Source organism: Callospermophilus lateralis, chromosome 1 (assembly GCF_048772815.1).
Source record: "Callospermophilus lateralis isolate mCalLat2 chromosome 1, mCalLat2.hap1, whole genome shotgun sequence".
In the NCBI taxonomy this organism is placed as follows: Eukaryota; Metazoa; Chordata; class Mammalia; order Rodentia; family Sciuridae; genus Callospermophilus; species Callospermophilus lateralis.
Window position 1 is genome coordinate 121,003,319 of NC_135305.1, and position 19,985 is coordinate 121,023,303.

The 19,985-nt window shown below is 45.2% G+C and overlaps 1 protein-coding gene across 5 annotated transcripts; it reads right to left on the reverse strand.

Annotated features, from left to right (window-relative positions):
- Window positions 1-1,064: 1,064 nt before the first annotated feature.
- On the reverse strand, window positions 1,065-19,586 carry LOC143383302 (SEC14-like protein 4). Of its 5 annotated transcripts, XM_076837724.2 has the most exons (14): window positions 19,382-19,403; window positions 19,109-19,173; window positions 18,802-18,971; window positions 15,455-15,530; window positions 9,306-9,349; window positions 8,962-9,021; window positions 8,647-8,835; window positions 7,050-7,145; window positions 6,683-6,743; window positions 5,663-5,746; window positions 5,260-5,366; window positions 5,033-5,172; window positions 4,771-4,940; window positions 1,065-2,856 (listed from the first exon to the last, which is right to left on the reverse strand). In XM_076837724.2, the coding sequence occupies exons 3-14, from the start codon at window positions 18,853-18,855 to the stop codon at window positions 2,717-2,719; spliced, it is 1,221 nt and encodes a 406-aa protein (XP_076693839.1). In that variant the 5' UTR covers window positions 18,856-18,971; window positions 19,109-19,173; window positions 19,382-19,403; the 3' UTR covers window positions 1,065-2,716. The 5 variants fall into 5 exon arrangements, with proteins under 5 accessions (XP_076693839.1, XP_076693826.1, XP_076693817.1 ...); XM_076837711.1 differs by lacking the exon at window positions 18,802-18,971 and having other exon boundaries at window positions 19,382-19,586; XM_076837702.1 differs by lacking the exon at window positions 18,802-18,971 and having other exon boundaries at window positions 19,109-19,245; window positions 19,382-19,586.
- Window positions 19,587-19,985: the final 399 nt, after the last annotated feature.

Consider the following 19,985-nt stretch of genomic DNA (forward strand, 5'->3'; position numbering starts at 1 on the left):
TTTGTTACCAGTTTTACCCCCAGCCAGGAGAATGCTCCCACCTTTCCTCCAGTCCCAGGAACCCCGTGGCTGTCCACACCTCATTGCTCAGTCTAGAAAGGCTTGCCTGCACCTAAACAAAAACCCCATACATCCTTCAGTGGTCGCTTCCTTAGGCAAAGCTCATTTTACACCTGTCAGGTTTCTTTGTTGCATGGTCCCCGAAAATTCAGCTCCTGCCCCCGACAAGTGCACATGATGACCACATGAATATTTGATTATTATTAGAATCACTTCTGCTTCCTTCAATGTAGGCAAGTTTCCTTTTAGCAAAGTTGGGTCAGTTCAATATCCTTGGTGTCCCCAGAGCTTGTGGTGCCTAGTGCTGGGCATATACTCAATAGATGTTGAAGAATGAATGAATAAATGAAGAAGCAAATTTGGAGTGAGCCAGTGCCCTGCTCAGAGTGTCTTCCTTTTTTTTTTTTTTTTTAAGTTATACTGTTGAGAGTTAAGGATGATGTTGTTGAGGACAAATCCCTTGCTGAACTCTCAATATGCCCCTGCCCATCTTGCCAGGTAGGAGACTCTGCTGTCACATCTGCTGGTGACTGCTGTACTTATTACTTAATCACATAGCACACTCACTGTGCCTGCTCTGGGATCTGGAGCCAATAGTGCCCTTACATGGTCTCCTTGTTACTTATCACTCCGCCCCCCCCCCCCCCCCCCCGCCCAGGGAGCCTGTATTTGTGTCTGTTTTTTGTAAATAGGACCTCAGGAAACCCTTGTGCAAGGGCAGAGCAACATTTGCAACTTGCATGAAGCTGTGCTGGTAATGGAAAATTGGATGGTTAGAAGGGCAAGGGTCAGGGTTCAAATCCAGAAATGTTGTTATTAGGCAGGAGGTTTGAAGGCTGAACTGAAGCACTTCTGAGTCCACATTATGACAACAGATGGGCTTTATGATATCTGGCACAGGGTCCTCCCAACTGCAGTTGCCCACACACCCCATTTTTTTTCCTTGCTAATCTGCTTAAACACCATGTTGGACAGGAATTCCTCATGGCACTGGGATTTAGAAGTTTAGTTTAGTTTGTTTTTTATTGCAACAGAGCTCCTGCTCAGATTCCAAGCCATGAACAAAACAGCTGCCCCAGTTGCAGGGGCCAGGAGGGATAGGGAGCTGAAACTCCCACAGGGATCTCCTAAAGACTCCTCGCCTTCCTCAGCCTCATCATTTTGTCTCTTAAAATACATCTTGGGTAACAGAAAGCACCTATCAACTGAAGAAAATGAAATCACAGAATCTTGAGAGAGGAAAAGGGGCTGGTGCCTGGCATCTTGTTTGCAAAGTGCCTGGCTGGGTGGCATGTGCTGAGACCTTCTGGTCTCTGGGAGGGGCTGTGGCAACCAGAATGTTAATGCTTTGCAGCAAAGATCCCTTTTATCGCAACATCTGACCACTCACTCCAGGGGATATAGCTGGGTACTCAGTATTCTTGCCATGTGGGATAGCAATGCAAAAAGACCAAGAGGGCAGGATCAGTGATTCTGAGCCAGAGACTAAGCCCACCTGGGTGGGACACAGTCTTTTGAAATATTGGTGGCCCCTGGCATGGCCCAGCCAGAGACCAGGGTGCAGGACAGTATAACCTGGGCTCCCAGGCTCCAGGTGATGGCCTCATTGTCACCCAGAGTCAACCCACCAAGACACTAGCTCAAGTTGATGGCTTCCTCAGCTCATTCCTGGGCGAGGTCTACTCTGTTGGGTACAGTCACACTGCAGAGCAGGTGGCTATCCTAACTGGGCACCAGGAGGGTCAGTCTTAGAGCAACCATTGCCATTATAGCCAGCTCTTGGATCACAAAAGGGGAGGGACATTGGCAGCAGACTTTCTATTCTCCCTTTGATGAGATACAAAGATGGTGGAAGAGCTGAATGGTTCTCCAAGAAGTAAGTCTGAGACCAGCATGAGCACCCTGAGGTGGCAGCTCACACTCTTTATCCCAGCACCTTGACACCTGCTTCTAGCTGTGCTTTGATCTTGGCCCCTACTCGATCCACAAAGAACCAGAGCTGAATGTGGCAAGACCCCGACAAGGGTGGAGGGGAGGAGAGGTCATTGGAGACTCAGTCTTTATCTACCCAACTTTGTAGGACTCAGAATGGCTTCCCCCAGCACTGATGATACCCCTGCAGGGTCCTGCCTCTTCATTTCTGACTTTCCCTAAAAGGCGGGAGAACAAGCTTAAAGAGGCCCTGTTGCTCAGCTGGACCTGAGCCTCCTACTCCTGCCCCGTCTTCTACCCAGCTACCTCAGCTGGCCTTTCCTATTCCTATTGACCTCCTGCATGTAGAAAATGGGGCTTCCCTGCTCTTTAGGCCTGCACCTAGCATTGCTCCTGTCAAATCTGGTGCTCACATATACTCCCTGCCCCAAGCTAGGACACTAAGCATGGGTAAATGCTGGGATGGGTAGACCTTGTGGGAGGAACCTTCCTTGGTGAATTCAGGGTCATGCTATTCTCATTCTCTAGAAACAGGGGATGAGAAGCTCATCTGGTTCCCTCCCCGCTGCTTGGCCACTATGCAAATGGGCCCACAGTGGGCTGAGGTGATGATGAGGGATAGATGGCTCTCTGTGACCATCAACACCATCCTACCTGGGAAGGCAGGAGCAAGGAGCAGGGTGTAAAGGGGTTGGAGAGAGCAGGATAGAGGCTGTCAGGGTGCTCAATGCACTGAAGAGGGTTTCGTTGCATTGAGACTCTGCAGTTTCTCCTCAGATGCCTTGTCAGGGAGCAGCACCTCCACAGTATAGCTGAGATTCTTGGCATGCAGCAGGCTGTAGGTGTTGTCAAAGCGCAGGACATCTGCAAAGACACGTCAGGCAGAGTGAGCCCAGCACATATGGACAGCTAGTGGCCCTGTAAATGGGCTGTCCAGGTCCTTGGGTGGGGCCTGAGGATCAGTCATTGCCCAGCCCCTAGCCCATTGCTCACTCCTACTCCTTGGATGGTGCCTGTAGTACATAAAGGAATCATGAGACCCACTACATGCTGTGTCGCCCCTTTTAGCCACCAGGCATTACATCAGCCCTTCTAGCTTCCTGAATCCTCAGAATGACCCATGAGGAAGGTGCTGTCATTCTCATTGCTATGGATAAGTGTCTCCCAAAGGTCCAAATGTTAAAGCCTTGATTCCCAGGGTGGTGCTACTGGGACATGATTGAATCTTTAGGAGGTGGGGCTTTGTGGATGTCCTTAGGCCATTGGGGGTGCCCTTAAAGGGGATCGTAGGACCATATTCTCTCTCTCTCTCTCTCTCTCTCTCTCTCTCTCTCTCTCTCTCTCTCTCTCTCTTGCATCCTGGCTTGTGATGTGAGTGGTTTTATTTCACAATGTGCTCCCACCATGATTTGCCACCCACCAGAGATCCAAAGTAATGGGATTGCTAGATCTTAGAGTGGAAACTGCCAGACCATGAGCTAAAGTAAACCTTTTCTCTTTATAAGTTAATTGCTTCAGGTATTTTTTTATAGTGACAGAAAGCTCATACATCCATTGTATGAATGAGGAAACTGAGACTTAGAGAGGTGATATGACTTTCCAGTGACCAGAGAGCAAGGGAGAGGAACTGGGACTCCCTTATCCCAATGGCTCAGCCCAAAGAGCAGCCCTACTTCCTCTGGAGGCAAGCACTAACTGAGCTACATGAGCAGCTTTTCCAGCTCACAGATGGAAGGCATTTCCTATAGTGCCAAGGTCTAGCATGGACTTTGGGACATGGAATCATCCAGACTTCTCTTTCACCACCTTCCTAATACTCCCTTTCCTCAGTCTGCACTAGGTAATGTATTGGTTAAAGTTTTACTAACACAAATCCTCCTTCTTCACAGGAAATTGACCTTGTCTTCCCTCCCTCCTTGCTCTACTCACTACAAAAGTGGAAGGTGAGCAGTTTCTGGGTGCTATAGTTAGATTTTGAATGCCCCCTAAAAACCCATGTATTAAAGGCTTGGTCCCCAGGATAGTGCTATTGGAAGCTATTGCAACCTTTAGGGGGTGTGGCCACTCCCCCATCTTTGGTCATTGGGACATGTCTTCAAAGGGGGTTGTGGGACCCTGTCTCTTCCTTTCTTCTTTTGCTCCTTGACTTATAAGCGATTTTGTTCTACTTTACGCTCCTGCCATGATGTGCTGCCTTGCCATAGGCTCAAATCAAGGAGGTCCATTGATCATGGACTGGAACCTCCAAAACTGTGAAACAAAATAAATCTGTTCCCTTATAAGTTCATTGTCTTAGGTATTCTATTGTAGTAACGGGATGCTGACTAATATACTGTATTAGTTTCTGGTAAAAATTAATCAAACTGCCTCTGTCCTGGGTGATCTGGGAACAAAGGATAAGCAGCTAGAGGAAGCCACCTTTTGGGAATTCCTGGAGCAGGGTGGTCCATGCAACTAGCGGTATGCCCATGGCTATTTACTCTCCTGCCTCAGCCTCCTATGGAGAGTTCCCAGGACTGAGCTCACAGCCCCAGACTCATAACTCCAGCTCTTCCTCTGTAATGAATCTCTGCCCTTGTATTCACATGTAGGGGCCACTCTTCAGATCTAAGATTCCAAAGCCGACTCCCCTAGACCCTGTGGGACCTAAGAGCTTATAAGGTCCCCAACACAGTCCCTGTGAGCTGGAAATAGTGGGCACACAGAAGGCTGGACTGGCAAGAGATGACCAGCTCTTTTCTCTGTCAGGAAGAGGACAGTGAATCCTGCAGCTCTTACAGACACCAGCCTTGAAGCAGGCGAGGCTCCCATCCTCAGGCACTAGGTGGGCATTGTAGCGCTGGCTGGGCAGTACCTCTGTCATCTCCCCAGCCCTCTGCCGCTCCCCCATCTTGGTCTTCAGGAAAACCCCAAAGCCAATGTCTCCACCATCAGATGCAAACTGCCACCTGCAACAGACAGAACCCCACTGATGACCTCCTGCCCAGGCCCTGGAGCCTCTTCCAGTTGCATCCAGGTGTGGAGCGGTCGCTGTCCCTACCTGAGCACACAGCCTGGGAACAGGATCTCATTCTCCACATGCTGGGAGGAGCCACGGCCCACGGTCACTGTATGCTCATATTGCATCCTCACCTGTTTGGACAGGTGGTAGCTCTTGGGCACCTCACCCCCATAGTTGATCTGTGGGTGAGGGAGGGTGAAGGTGGGTGAGTAGACACTAGGCCACGGTGGTCTCCCCTCTGTCCCCATCCTCTGGGCACTCCATACCTTAGTTATGCACTTGGGGTTGCCATCAGGGTCAGTCAGAGTCCCCCCAAACTCCACAGGCAGCTGGTCGGGGCTGATGAACTTTGACAGCTCCTGCTTCCAGTTGTCTGTGTGGGAACAAGAGGGGGCCTCCAAGGGGCTCAGGGAGATCAAAAGAGAGCCCAGGGAGGAGACATAGTATGTCCCTAGCTGTACCCTGGGCATCTACTCCTAAGAGTATCCAAGAGTTTATGTGGTTTCCAGGCCATTGGTCTAGGAGTCAAAGCCTTGCTTTTGTATACAGAAGCTGACTGGGTCACCCAGGGTCAGTGACTGAGTCAAGATGAGCCAGACAGAAATGGGGCCTTCAGCATTGACCTCTGCAGATGCAAAGAGGGTCTCTCCAGGAGACCAAGTCACTCACCTCCCAAAATCACTATCTTCTTGCGTGTCTCCTCACTCATGAACGATTTAACCAAGTTGAAGGCCACTGGGAAAAGTCTGGGGGCTGAAACACATAAAACTCCCTCAAGAAGCTGGACCAGAGAAGACACTGGTATATAAAGCCATGCCCAGGGGCATGTGCTAGACAAGATTTGGACTGACCTGGATTCTGCCACTCCCTGCTATGTGACCTTCAGCTAATAACTCACCTTCTCTGAGTCTTAGTGCTGTGAAATCATGTTATGGGTAACACAGTAGCTGCCTCTCAATAAATGGCTGTATCCCCTATCTCAGTTGTAAAGTGTTGGGTCCAGTGTCAAAACTGACCCCAGTGGTGCCTCTGTGTACTTGTGATTTTTTTCAGGTGGCTTTGGGATCCTCTTTAGCACAAGTAGATAGGGCATCTGCTTTAGACTTCCTGTCTCATCCTATCTTGGTCCCTCTCACTGAGGACTTTCTGTGAATTGGGCTCTGTGCTGTCTTCTCCATAGAGTGTCTCATACCAGCTTTCTTTCATTGCCTCTTCATCCCACAGAATGAGAAAACTGAGTCTCAATGGTGTGAAACAGACTTAACTCAAAGTCACAGAACTAGTTAGATTCAACCCAGATCATCTAATTGCAGGCACCCGTGGTGACCCCCTCCCTGCATGACCATTGAACACAGGGATCATTCCTGCTCAAAGAGTGTTCGTTAGTCAGCATGGTCCACGGACTGTTACCAATCCAGAATGAAGTAAGTAAGGAAAATAACAGCAAACTCGGAGAAACTTAGAACTTATTCGACATTGCTGCAATATACCAGTGTAGGATTCTGCATGTCACAAAAGTATCAGTCTGCCCTACTGAAAGGCCTGGAACTCAGAACCCAAACAAACAAAAGAACCAGTTCTTCACAAAGGATGGTTTGAGAAGCCCTAAACTCAAAGGCTGACCTACTGTCCCTCTTACCCCATTCTCCACTTCTCCCTCCCCAGAACCCATCCCAGACATGGGCTCACCTCGAACAACAATTAAATTCTTCATTGTCTCAGGATAATTTGCTTCCACCATGGCAAAAAACTGTGAAGTCAAGATGAGGCTGGTCACGGCCTTACCCCTCCATTTCTGTGGCCTCTGACACTGCTGAGACAAGAAGCCCACCCCTGGCCCCTCCTGACTTCCCCAGGAGTGTATGTTCCCTCCTCTGTGTTATTCTAGCTCCTGTCTCCCCTTGGAGGGTGGACTCCAGGTGAGCATGGCTGGCTGGTCTGTGGCGCCCCTGGAAGGCATCTCCACTTTCCCACAGACCAGAAGCTAGTGTGGACTGCAGCTCCCTATTAGCCTGGGAGCCACCGCCACTCTAGCCTCTGGCAGCATCTGCCTTACCTGCTGGTAGACCTCCACTGCCGGCTTCCACAGGTGTTTCAGGCCCAGTCCCTCCATGTCAAACACCAACAGCACCATCTCAATCTTCCTACCCAGCTGCATAGATCAGAGCAGTTCTACTGGTCAGACCATAGCTCCTGGAGAGCCTGGCCAGAGAGATTCAGGCACTTCTCCCGACCTCCTTGCCACCCACACCCTTAGCATTTTACAAACATTTGTAGTTTCATGACTGTATTCAATCCAGAGCTATGCTTTTGGCAGGCTGTGTGGCCCTGGGTGGATTTTTTTTAGTTGTAGTGGGACACAATACCTTTAATTAATTAATTAATTAATTAATTTGTGGTGCTGGGGGTTGTGCCCAGGGCCTTTTGCATGGGAGGCAAGCACTCTCTCTACCAACTGAGCTACATATCCAGCCCCAATACCTTTATTTTATTCATTTATTTTTATGTGGTGCTGAGGATCAAAACCAGCACCTCGCACGTGTTACGAGAGCGCTCTACCACTGAGCCACAACCCCAGCCCTCTGGGTGGATTTTTAACCACTCTGATTTTTAAGTACTCTGATTTTTAACCACTAGCTCTCTTTCTTTGTGAAATGGAGATAATTCTAGGTTCTGCTAGAGTTGCTATGAAAATTCAGTAAAATGATGCATAAAGAACTCAGAGGTTGGCATTTGTATATAGTATCATCATCATCATAATTATCGACTTCAATTGGGAGCCTCTATGGAACGGAAGACATTGTGTTAACACCATAAAAGCTGCACAGCCCTCCTAATTGAGAGACATACATCTATTCAAACCAGGCACTATCTACAACACTTCGTAATTTGCTCATCCTTGCTACAAGTCCTTTCTGGGGTCTATTTTGTATCCAGCATTTGTGCCAGGTGATGATGACAACACAGGACTTGCCCTTGTCATGTGGAGTCAGTCATTTGCCAAATCAGGCCACAGTGACATATCAGCTCCACCAGAGGAAACTTCTTAGCCTCATTACTTATGTAAACTCACAAAACCAACAAGGCCACATGTGGCATTAGATTCATCCTAAAGGATACAGAGGATCAAAGAGCAGCTCAAGGCAAGGAGAAGAGATCTGCAAAGGAGGATGTGGAAGCCTTCTTGAATCAGAAGCTTCATGCCCCATAAAGCTCAATATTTGTGTTTCAGCAACTCCCGAGTAGCTTCAAGGGCCCCTCAGGGGATGCACCTAGTTTCAGGGTTACTGTTATCAGGGACGCTCACCCACTGGTGTTTGTTGTTATAAAATTTGTAATGGTGGGATATCGTTTCCATAAGCAAAGCTGAGTATCCACTGTTCTCAGAATTCCCAGAAGAACAGAGCTAGATCTTTATCTGCACCCAGATCAGTGTCTCATGTAGAGGCTTTGGTGACCCTAGACTGATGCAAGTAAAGTATGATGTACACCTTGGATACTCACAGAGGGGGACAGCAGGAAGAGCTCATGTTTTACCAGACCTCTAAGTATGAGGGGTAGGGGGACAGGGTGTCATCCTTCCCTGGACCTGGGGCCCCAAACTGGACAGACTAGGTCCCCATGTGCCCCACCCCAACTCCCCAGTTGCTCACCTTTTGACTCTGCAGCTCACACTCCTGCAGAAGCAACTCAAAGGCCTTGATGCGTTTCCGGATCAGCTCCTGCTTGGAGGCTGACAGGAGAAGACCCTTGGGGTCGAGGGTCCCAATGATGTCAAACCACACAGGACAGCCTTCATAGTCGTAGCCACACAGACCGCCCGAGTCATACCGCTGGATCACCTGGACACATGGGTAAGGCCCTGACTCAAACTGGCCCACTAGACCATGTCCCTGCTCCCTCAGGTGGTTGTGAGTTGGTGGACAGAGGGACATCAGATGGCCTAGGAGATGCTGCATGGGGCTCACCTCTGAGGGCTGCCATGAAAGGATGTTGTCCAAGTCCTGTTGCTTCCGGAACTCCATGTGCTGCAGAGACATGAAAAGGCTTGCCCCAAAGGCCTCTGCAGGCACCTAGGGACACCAGACCAGGTCTCTTTGCCCACAGCCACCAATGTCCTGTCAGAGCATCCGCAGGCTCCACTACACAGAACTAGGAATAGGGACAGGAGGAGGGCTTGAAGGAGAGGGACCCAGGACTGATGTAGACAGGAAGCTGAGGAGGAAGACATTGGAGAATGGGCACACTTTCTCACTGACTACTGGGGGAACAGCCTGCAGGAAACAGGACCCTAGGGATGATGGGTCCTCACCTTCCGGAGCATGTCCTCTGACTTCTGCAGGTCGAAGTTCCGAGCTGAAAGAAGAATGAGGGAAGAGGCTGGAGGTCAGATGGAGAATAAGCTGCTTTCTGAAAGCTCGTGAGGACATGATGGGGGTGTTCTCAACCTTTTCCTGACACCCCAAGAATACTCTGGGGTCTGGAAATGTTTTTCTTTTCTTTTTTTTTTTTTTCCTTAAGCAAGGATCTTTACTCTTCTGGTAGACACTGGAGGGCCCTTGATTTCTGTTTCCAGGCCTTTGAAAACTTTGAAATCTAGAAGTCAATCTAGCCTGCAATAGTTTGCATTCTCCAAGGAGCTGAGACTCCACACAGTATTGAGGTGCTAAGAAGCATGGGATTTGCAATTAGAGTTGGGCTTGAATTCTAGTTTTGCCTTTTTGTTTCCTATGCAACCTGGATCAAGCCATTTACCTTCTCTGAGCCTTATTTTTAAAAATATGTTAAATAGGAATAATAATTTGTTCAATAATTCAAAGGAAAGTGTGAGATACAGTAGATAAAGTGCTTGGCACAGTACCTAGCTCACAGGAGGTTCTCACTTTTTTGTGTGTGTGCTAAGGATTGAACCCAGGTGCTCATACATACAAGGCAAGCACTCTACCACTGAGCTACATTCCCAGTCCACAGTTAAATTCTCAATAAAGAGTAGCTATTGTTGTGATTACTTATTTTGAAGAAATTGTTATATTTTAATAAAAATGTTATGCTCTATTTGATTTAATTAATTTTGAGAGACAAGCTATGTTACCCAGATTGACCCTGAACTCCTGGGTTCAGCATCCCAAGTGTCTAGGGCCACAGGTACACGCCACCACACCCAACTATGTTCTATTTTAGAAATGCCATGACCATTGCTCTCTAAGACCACTGTCTCACTGTTGAATTTGTTCATTATGGAGCTGCTGAGATGCAAGATTAGAGATTTTCAAGAGGAAAGGGCCTGATATCACCCAGAATTCCTCTGCCCTAATCATGAACCACCTCCAGCAATATCCATTGAGGCCACTAGCTCAATTCTGATTATCTCCCATAATGTACCATTCATTGCCTAAACAGACGGATAGCCCACAGCTCTTTTTAAGTACTGGAGATTGAAGCCAGAGACACTTTACCATTGAGTGTGCCCTAGCTCTCTTCTTTTAATTAATTCATTTATTTATTGAGATAAGGGCTCACTAAGTTGCTGAGTGTGGCCTTGAACTTTCGATCCTCCTGTCTCAGCCTCCTAAATTGCTGAGATTACAGGCTGGTGCCACTGCTTCTGGCTCCTCAGCAGCTTTGACTGAGGCTAAATCTGCCGCACAAATGATCCTAGTCGCATTTTCAGAGGTCAAATATGTTTGTCAATGGAGATCTGTGCAAATATATTAAGAGGAGCTATAAATGTAAATTTTTTTTTTTTACACTTTTCTCCCAGTTATATATTCATTTAAAAATCACCTCTGTGTCAGTGATGTTCAACAGAACTTGTTAGACCAGCATGCAAGAAAAGACCACTGACTCCAATTAAAATCAAATTAAAGCAAGCTTATTTTTTCGACCGGCCAGGCTGCCTCTCCCACCCAAAACTGCAGGAACAAGACAGCCGCAGCAGCTTTCCTGCAGCCCAGCTTTATAGCCCAGAAAGTTGCACAAAGGGGGATTACAGATAACAGAACTCTGACAAGCATAACACTAATGGTAGTTTACATTTTTGCTGGCCCGACATCAGAATTTATGAAGGTCATTAGAGCCTCAGAAAGGGTTGTTATCTGGCCAGGGAAGGCCAAGATTTGTGAGGCGTCACTAAAGTTTCAGAGAGGGCTGCTGTCTGGTCAGAGAGCCAGGCAAGGGTGAGTTCAAGGCAAGGGCAGGCATTCCAAGCAGGTTCAGAATTTGCAGTAATTTATAGTAAAGCCAAAATTATCTTTTCATGGCTTTGTGGCAAGATGGCTCCCAATTTTAAGAGAAAATCAGGTTGGGTCTATCAAACTTTTTATAATGATGGGAAATGTCCTATCTTTGGCTAGTGTGACAGAATATCTCAAGTTTTAATTTGGCTTAATTTAAATTTTCATAATTATATGTGCTTAGAGGCTACTGAACTGAACAGAGCAGTTATATATACTTCAATGATTTTAAGATTTTTTTCATATACAGATCTTCTGTGCTCCAGGTTAAATGTCTAGTTATTTTATAAGCTTTGTTGTTACTTGGAATAATATACATTTTTTCATGATATTTTACAATTGGTTGCAGCCACAGAAAAAAATACTATTGAATTTTGTATCTGGAAATATGGTTAAGCTTTCTCTTTAGATCTAGAGTTTTTCTGTTGATCCTGTGGTTTTCAAGGGAGATAAGTAATGGATCTGAAAAACTTTTAACTCGAAATTTCCTTCCAGTCTTTAAACTACTGATTATTTTTTCTTTTCTTATAGCATTAGCAAAAGTCTCTAGTTCTGTTTAGATCATAATGTTCACTGGTGTTATCCTCTCCTTGTTTCTGATCTTAAAGGAAATGTATCTAAAATTTATCCTTATTCATAATATTTGTTAGGAGATTTGTGCTATGTTACCATTACTACCAAGTTAAGCAAATTCTCTTCTATTCCTAGTTTGTAAGAATTGTTTGTTTTTGTTTTGGGGTGCTAGAGATTGAACCCAAAGCCCTGTGCATTCTAGATAAGCATTCTATCACTCTCCAGTCCCCAATACATTTGTCTTACAAATAGGATTTGAACTTTTTCAAATGCTTCTTCTGTGTTAATTGAGATAGCCATATGATTTTTCATTTCTAAATCTATTAGTGATTTCAATGACACTGATAGATTTTTTAATGTTGAACTATTCTTGCAGACCCAAGATAAGTTCTTCTTGATGATGTCATATAATTTTAATAAGCTAATGGATTCTATTATGTAATATTTTATTTATATTTATTACTATATTAACAAGTAAAACAGGTATAGACTTTCTCTTCTCTTTTTTGTTTTAATTGTTCTTATCTATATTTGAAATAATACTCAAGCCTCACAAGAAAAAACCTCATTCTTGGGGTTGGGGATGTGGCTCAAGAACACACATGGCATGCACAGGGCATTGGGTTCGGTCCTCAGCACCACATAAAAATAAAATAAAAGATGTTGTGTCCACCGAAAACTGAAAAATAAATATTTTTAAAATTCTCTCTCTCTCTCTCTCTCTCTCTCTCTAAAGAAAAGAAAAGAAAAAGCCTCATTCTTTCATATATCCTAAAACAATTCATATAAGATAGTAATTAACCAAAATTTTGGAAGCATTTTCCTATAAAGCCTGGAGTTTGAGTTTTGGGGGAGTAGAGGTTTTTACTACCTTTTCCATTTCTTTCTTTCTTTTTCTTTTTCTTATTTTTTTCAATGTTGAGGATCAAACCCAGGGCCTCTAACAGGCTGAGCATGTGTTGTTCTACCACTGTGCTATATCCATAGCCCCTCAATTTCTTTAAATTTATTAGTCTGTCATTTTCTATTTCTTCATGCTGGATTTTAGCCCTATATATTTTTTTCCTAGAAATTCATCTATTTCATCTAGATTTTTAAATTTACTAGTACATAATTATTCACAATATTATTCTATTATCTGTTGGGGGTTCTTATCCTATAAACAGTGGTTTGGGTGCTGATGATGGGATATGAGGATAGAGTTTTTAGTTGTACCTACTATGTGCCAGACTAAGGGGACCAGGGCAGGCATAGATACTGCCCTTATGGAGCTGGCATCTGACTGGGAGAAACAGACACTGATGAAGAATGCAGATAAAGAAACAGAGGGGAAGGACATCAGAAGGAGGTTTAGGGAAGGCTTGTCATTATTATTTTTTTTAAATATTTATTTTTAATTGTAGTCGGACACTATACATTATTTATTTATTTATTTATTTTTACGTGGTGCTGAGGCTAGATCCAGGGCCTCGAAAGTGCTAGGCAAGAACTCTACCACTAAGCCCCAACCCCAGCCCAAGGCTTGTCATTATTAGGCCTGAGGGAGAAGCCTCTGTGAAGCTCAGCTCCATCACTCAAACTTCTCTTGGTCTATATCCAGGGTAGGTAAGGCAGGGAGTAACGTGGCTGACACCCACGTGGATAGTCTTATCTACAGTCTTGTCACCTACAGCAGGAAGTAAAAGGCCACAGTGGATCTGAGATTCTTTCCTTTTTCAATGATCTGGCAGCTTAAGGTATCTGTGATCTGTGATCTCACTTACTTATCAAGAACATACCAGACACCCAAAAGCTGGATTTAAACCCAAAAAGACTTCACAGGAGGAGAAAAGACTGATATGCTACGGTTCAAATGTGGTTTGAGCATGTCCCCAAGGTTTCATGAGTTGAAATTTAATCCCCACTGTGAGGTATTAAGAGGGTGGAAACTTAATCTAATTCTGGTATTTAGAGATGAGGCCTCTGGAAAGTGGTTAAGATTAGATTAAGGTCATCAGAGTGGAGCCCTCATGGTTGAATCTTAGCAACTTGATTAGAAGGAGAAAGACCAGAAGAGAGACAGACATGCATGCTCCTTGTCTCTTGCCATGTGATGCCCTGTGTTATCTGGAGACTCTGCTAACAAGAAGGCCATCATCACACGTGTGAACCTCCAAAATGGTGAGCTAAATAAACCTCTTTATAAAGTTACCCAGTCTCAGACATTTCCTTATGGTAATAAAAGAAAATGAATGAAGATGTGCCTTGTCAATTGGTTTCTAGAAATACTCTGTTCCAACTCCATCTTTAGCTCAGGCACATGACAATGATATGCTCCCTTTTAAAGCAAAACAAAACAAATACAAACAGAAACTACTACAGCTAAAAGGATCTTAAGGAGACAAATGATTAAATGTAACGTCAATGTGAAATGAAATCTGTCAATAGAAAAACTAAAGAAATCCACATAATATAGAGTTTTTAGTTATAATAATGATGATGTACTCATAATGATTCATTAATTGTAATAAATGTATCATACAAAGATAAGATACAATAATAGAGTACAGGGTATATAGCCCATTCTATGCTATGTTTGCAATTTTCCTGAAAAATCTATAACAGTTTTAAAAAAGTAAAGTTTATAAAAAAAAGAATTCTTAAAAAAAGGATGGAACAAAACAAAAGGAAACAACCAGCCCCTGGAGGCTTCCTTTATTCGGGCCTTGTGCACATCTGTGACCTCATGTTTGACCCACAGACACCGTAAAGGTAGGGACAAATATGCCTGTTATATATAAGAGGAAAGTGGGGATGAGAGACAATGAATGACTTGCCACAGCCTAGAATGTTGCATAGCTGGGGTTCAGTTGCAGGCCTATTGAAGACTGGTGTTTTGTTTTGTTTGTTTTGAATAAACCAAAACAAACATTGGATCTTCTTTAATAATATTTTTTCTCATCCCCACATCCCCATTCTTCCCCTCACTCTTCTCTACACAAACCAGAGTTCTGAAGACTGGTGTTTTAAACCATGCAGTGTGTGTCTAATTTCTGGGCAAATCTCACCTCAAGTACAAAATTCATTCTGTGAGATGCAGTGAGTTAAAATGATTTTGTCCCCTAAACCTTGCTGTGGTTTCTGTTATTTGTTTGTTAGGCTGTTGCTATAGTTACTTCAAGAACTATAGCAAGAAACTCAAGAAACCCCTTCTCTCCCTTTATTTAAATCCACTTCTTTAATTGTTGGCTGTACTCAGTGCCCTCGGGGACATGCAGTTTCCTCAAGGAAATAAAATAGCTCTGTCCACAGGCAACTGGATGTAGGTCCAAAGGCAAGTCCTGAAGATGGTGCTCAATGGTATCTCATTCAAGGCCAGGCCAGTTAATTCCTGAGGACCTTCTGGGTGTTCACTCTAACTTTACCTCGACTCTGGGCCTATTCACTGACTCATACTCATTTTTCAGATGCAGAAACTAAGATTCATTGGGGATTTTGTGTGGTACTAATGCACATGGAAGCTCAGAATTTAACCCGGAGCAGGAGGATGCAAAGCCTGTTATTTACTTCTCTGCAGCATTGCTCCCCAGGTTTACCATGCTTTCTCCTGAGACTCCCCCCCCCCGCCACCATTCTTTCCCTCCCTCTCTGCCTCTCCCAACTCTTGCAGTCAAACCTCGAAGCCAGCGCAGGAGGAAGTAGTCATCAGCCTTGGGCAAGGTGGGTAGCAGGTCCTGGAGGTTCTCCTGGAACTAAGGTGGGGATATGATGGTCAGAGATATTCTTGTGACCCATCTGCAATCCTCATCTGCCACCTGGGGACCCTGTATAGTTAGCACCTGCCCTGAACCATTTGGGTATCTGGGAATGGTCCCCCTTCAGTCCACCATAGGAGGAAGGAAGCATTGGGTCCTTCTTAAACTTGGGGGAGCCCTGCCCCCACAAGACTCTCATTCCACAAGTCTGAGGCAAGGCCATGGCATCCCTGTTTTCACACAAAAAAAAATTTTAGTAATGTCACCCCGATGGTACCTCTTGGAGGCCTGGATTTGGAGGCAAGTTACATAAACTCTCTGAGGCTCAGTTTCCTCATCTGTAAATACGGATAATGATAAATTTGTACCAGTCAAAGGAAAGTGTGCATGTAAAGCAGTTTAGCATAAGGCCTGGCTCAAGGCAGGTGCCTCACTCAACAAATGTGGCCTGCTGGATGCTCTGGACAGTGAAGCATCTGGGGACAAAACTAGAGGTCACTACAAAGGGACTGCAAAAAAGGCTTTGGGGGGATTGGAGGAAAGGAGGGCAGACAGTCCACTGGAAGGTGCCTTTTTTTCTTTTTCTTTCTTTCTTTCTTTTTGTTTCATTTTGGTGGTAGCTTTTGCTCCTGGCAAAGTTTAGAAAAACCTCTAGGAGTTACGGCCTGAGATTGAGGCTTTGGTCTGGGATAGAAAAAAGAACTCACTTCTATAGGAACAGTGGGACCTGAAAGCAAGGGCCATGTTTAGAGGTGAATCTGTGAATCTGATTTTGGGGTCAGAAACAGATATAAGCAAAGCTATAGGAAGTGTTCTTGATGGTTACCCACTAAACCTCCTTTAGCTTTAGGAAGGATATTTAAAATAAGAATGTATTCCTGTGTTGTTTACACAACAACAACAAAAAAAAGGAATAATCAGTTTACACATTTCTTGGTGTTAACAAGTAACAGGCACCTAAAACAGACATCGTTACACATGAAAATTCCTATAGCCTCTGGGCACCTGAGGAAGCTTTTTGGCAGATATGGAAGGGGATGAACTCCCCCCCACACACACCCCAGAAAAGCCATAACACTGCACTCCTCATAGGTTACTGAGTTCCTCAGGTTACTGAGTTCCCTCATTTGACCCTCAGGATGTGACCTGATACAGGAGGTGCAAAGGTCATATTCGATTTTGAAGATGAAACTGAAGCTGGGGTGGGTGGTGGAGAATCTTCTCCCCAGAAACACAGTAGGAAAAGTGGCAAGGGCCAGGAGTAATCCATGTCTTCTACCCTTGCCAGGGTCACATAATTCTTCAATGAGCATCAAGGAAAAGAGAAAGCTTCCAAGCAGGTGCTGGGGAGGGTCTAAAGTAATGTGGAGTCAACTCTTCTCTACCATGATGCCATACGGAGACAGAAGCATCTAGCAGTGTAACCAGAATTGGTCAACACCTGGTCAGGCTGATGATATGTTGTGGTGTGAACTGATAAATACAATCAATAAGAGTGTAAGTTATAAGTTATAGATTAGTTAAAAAATATAGATTATAGATATAAGATTTTGATGAGTGAGATAAGACAATTATAAAGCAAGAACAGGCCTAAGACTCCATTTTGCTGCCTTCTATAAAACACTGCTACAAGAGCTGTTTCTGAGAAACTGAAATCAAAGCTGTTTCCTTATTTAAAAAATGTCTTTCTGTACTTTGTATCCCACAAATTGTACCTTACTCAGGATGCAGCGGTGGTCATGGTGAGCTCCCATTGGGTTTGAATGCCCTTGTAGGTCTACATAACTTTGAAGTAGATTCTCGCCCACCGAACCCCCACCCAAATTCAGGATGCGACTATCCAGCACCTGCTTGAACGGGGATTGTGGTCAACTGAACTGCAAAGCTAATGCTTTTTTTTTTTTTGCTTCTGTTTATGGCTTACTTGCTGACTGGAAAATTCCAGTCCTGCCTAGAGCCCATAGGTCCCACTTATTAATGTTTTAATTTCTATGATTGGCTAGCTTACATGATGCTAAGCAAGTCACTGAGTTGTGGTTTTTGTGCTTATATTCTCTTTGGATGGACCAGGAAGCTGCTGTCCTCCCACAGAGCTTGAGTCTCTGCCGTGGGTGACAGTCCCTGGCCAGGTAATTATTTATCTCTTTTGATTTGAAATTCGGACTTAGAGTGCTTTTTGAGGCATCTCCCCATAACATATAGACCTCTGGGACCATGGAAAACTTTTCCCTATTCTTCCTACTTTCCTCCTTTCTCCTGTGTTTTAAAATAATAAGAATTCATTACGTTAAGTAATGGGAAAAATAAGAATAAACTTTTTACATTGTGTAAAGCTCTAACCTACAGGCATATCCATTATAATTCATCCCCAAAGGCCAAATGTCCAAGTCCCTTTGAAGAGCTTCCTATTAGGGGCTTCCCTGAGGGCATCAGCAGTGGGAAGGGCAAGGACTCACCAAGGGACCCCATCTCCTTCATCTCAGGACCCTCCTTAACTGGAGACCTCTCTCCTTAACTCAGGACCCTCCACCTAGGGATCCCTCTCTCACCCATAGGTGGTTTTTTTGTTTTGTTGTTGTTGTTGTTTTGTTTGTTTTTCATCTAGGGGACCCTGAGTGGATTCCCAATTCCCAAGCCCCTTTTCTTCACCTTGGGTCCTCATTCCTACCTGGAAGTCCTCAAAATAAATTATTCCCCAAGAATTTTAAGCTACTCTTTCCTTCACAAGCAAAGTGTGAGCCAGGGTTGTGTCACCTAAGACATGTACATTCTCCGCTTTTCCCATGATCATGTCCCTCCCAAGTGCACCCACCAAGACTATCTCAAAATCATCAAAACCCCCTCCAGTTTCCTTTATTTTAAAATTATTTTTATTTTTTGACCACAGAGAGAAAGCTTAGGCCCTGAGGAGTTAGAGAGCCATGAGAAACCAAATAAACAAATGTCGCAATCTGAGCACAAGATCTGAGAATCCCTTCAGCCCAAGGCTCACACCACCCCCTCCCCAACAAGCGGGGGAACAAAGGTCAGGGCAGGGTGGTGGGGGTCCCGCAGGGCTGGAAGGCAGAATCTGCCCGTAGAGTCTCCCAGGGAGGTCTCCCGCCCAGGGCACTGCTGCACAGGGGCCTCAGAGCTGTGCGCTGGACAGGCAGGCAGGACTGTGGCACTCTCCAAACTTCCCGATCCTACCCTAAGGACTCCAGACCGGTGAGGCGGCGGATGATTGCTGGATCGCTCCCCAAGCCTCCCTGCCCGCCAAGCCCCTCACCTTGGCCAACGCCTCCTGTTGTTGGGGGCTCAGGTCCCCTACTCGGCCGCTCATGGTGTCCGGCGGCGCCGAGGGGTGCCGGGCGCTGATGTGCAGATCGCTTCTGCCTGCCCTGCCCGCCGCCTAGCTTCGCCGCTACCACGGCCGCTGCCACCGCCGCCTGGTTTTACCTGTCCGGGTCAGATATTGGTTCCGCCCTGATCCGAGAGCCGCTGGTCCTGCCCTGTCCTGACGGATCCCGTGCCACCACAGGAGTTTCTGCCCCAATCGCCAATCGCACTCTACCCGGGGCACCGAGGTGACTCACCCCAAGAGAGTCTGGGGCAGCGGGTGGCCCCACCTCCAGGTCTTCTCTAAGTGCTCCTCGCGATTCTCCGGAGGCAATGAAGAAAGAGGTGAGCACAAAGGATACGTGGAGGGGTTTCAGATCCCGTTCTGAGCAACCTGGAGGAATTTTTATAAACCTCCGGACATCGATGTACCCAGTCCTTTTGCCTAAGGAACCCCTAGCCCTCTCCCCTGACTTGGAACACAGGCTGGGCTCTGTCGATGCTCACTGGGTAATGAGGGAAACCCTTACCTGACAAATAGCTCTGGCCCTCAAAATGTTGGGAAGGCAAATTGGTGCCCATGAGTTAGCAAAATGCCTGGCATTTTGTGCTCAGAAAGTGTTGGCTCTTAGGAAGAAACTTATGAAACTTTTTAGGAAGTTTCATAATTATTGAGGATGTCACCAGAGCCAGGAGACATAAGGGTAGAGATCCCCATGTGGCCCATTTGGTGAGCCCAAGTGCAATCCCAAGGTTGCTGATGAGAGGGAGCTGAGCTAACTTCCGGGAAGGAGAAGGAGATGGTAAACAGGCCACTGAGAACTTTTCCCTCAGTCCTCCCATTGGGTCACACCAAATTCTGGATCTGAGATGACCAGTGCCATGATATGCTGTGAGTATAAAATACAAACCAAATTTCAAGGACTTGGTAAAAGTAAAAAATCTTACTCATTTTTTTTCCTGTTGATTACTTGTTGACATGATAGTTTTTGATAGGAGATAAATATAATATTATTAAAATTAATTTTACCTGTTTATTTTTATTATTTTACATTTAAATATATTTAAATGTAAATTTATATACATATTTATATATAAAATATATTTAAATATAAATTTTTATATATAAATATA

Excerpts from the sequence above, each read along its gene's own strand:
- LOC143383302 (XM_076837702.1), bottom strand. The coding sequence starts at position 19,433 with ATGGGCACCAATTTGCCTTCCCAACATTTTGAGGGCCAGAGCTATTTG. Across the intron at positions 19,246-19,381 it reads GGGCCAGAGCTATTTGTCAG|GTTGCTCAGAACGGGATCTG; the intron begins GTAAGGGTTTCC and ends AAATTCCTCCAG. Across the intron at positions 5,173-5,259 it reads ACCCCAAGTGCATAACTAAG|ATCAACTATGGGGGTGAGGT; the intron begins GTATGGAGTGCC and ends CCTCACCCACAG.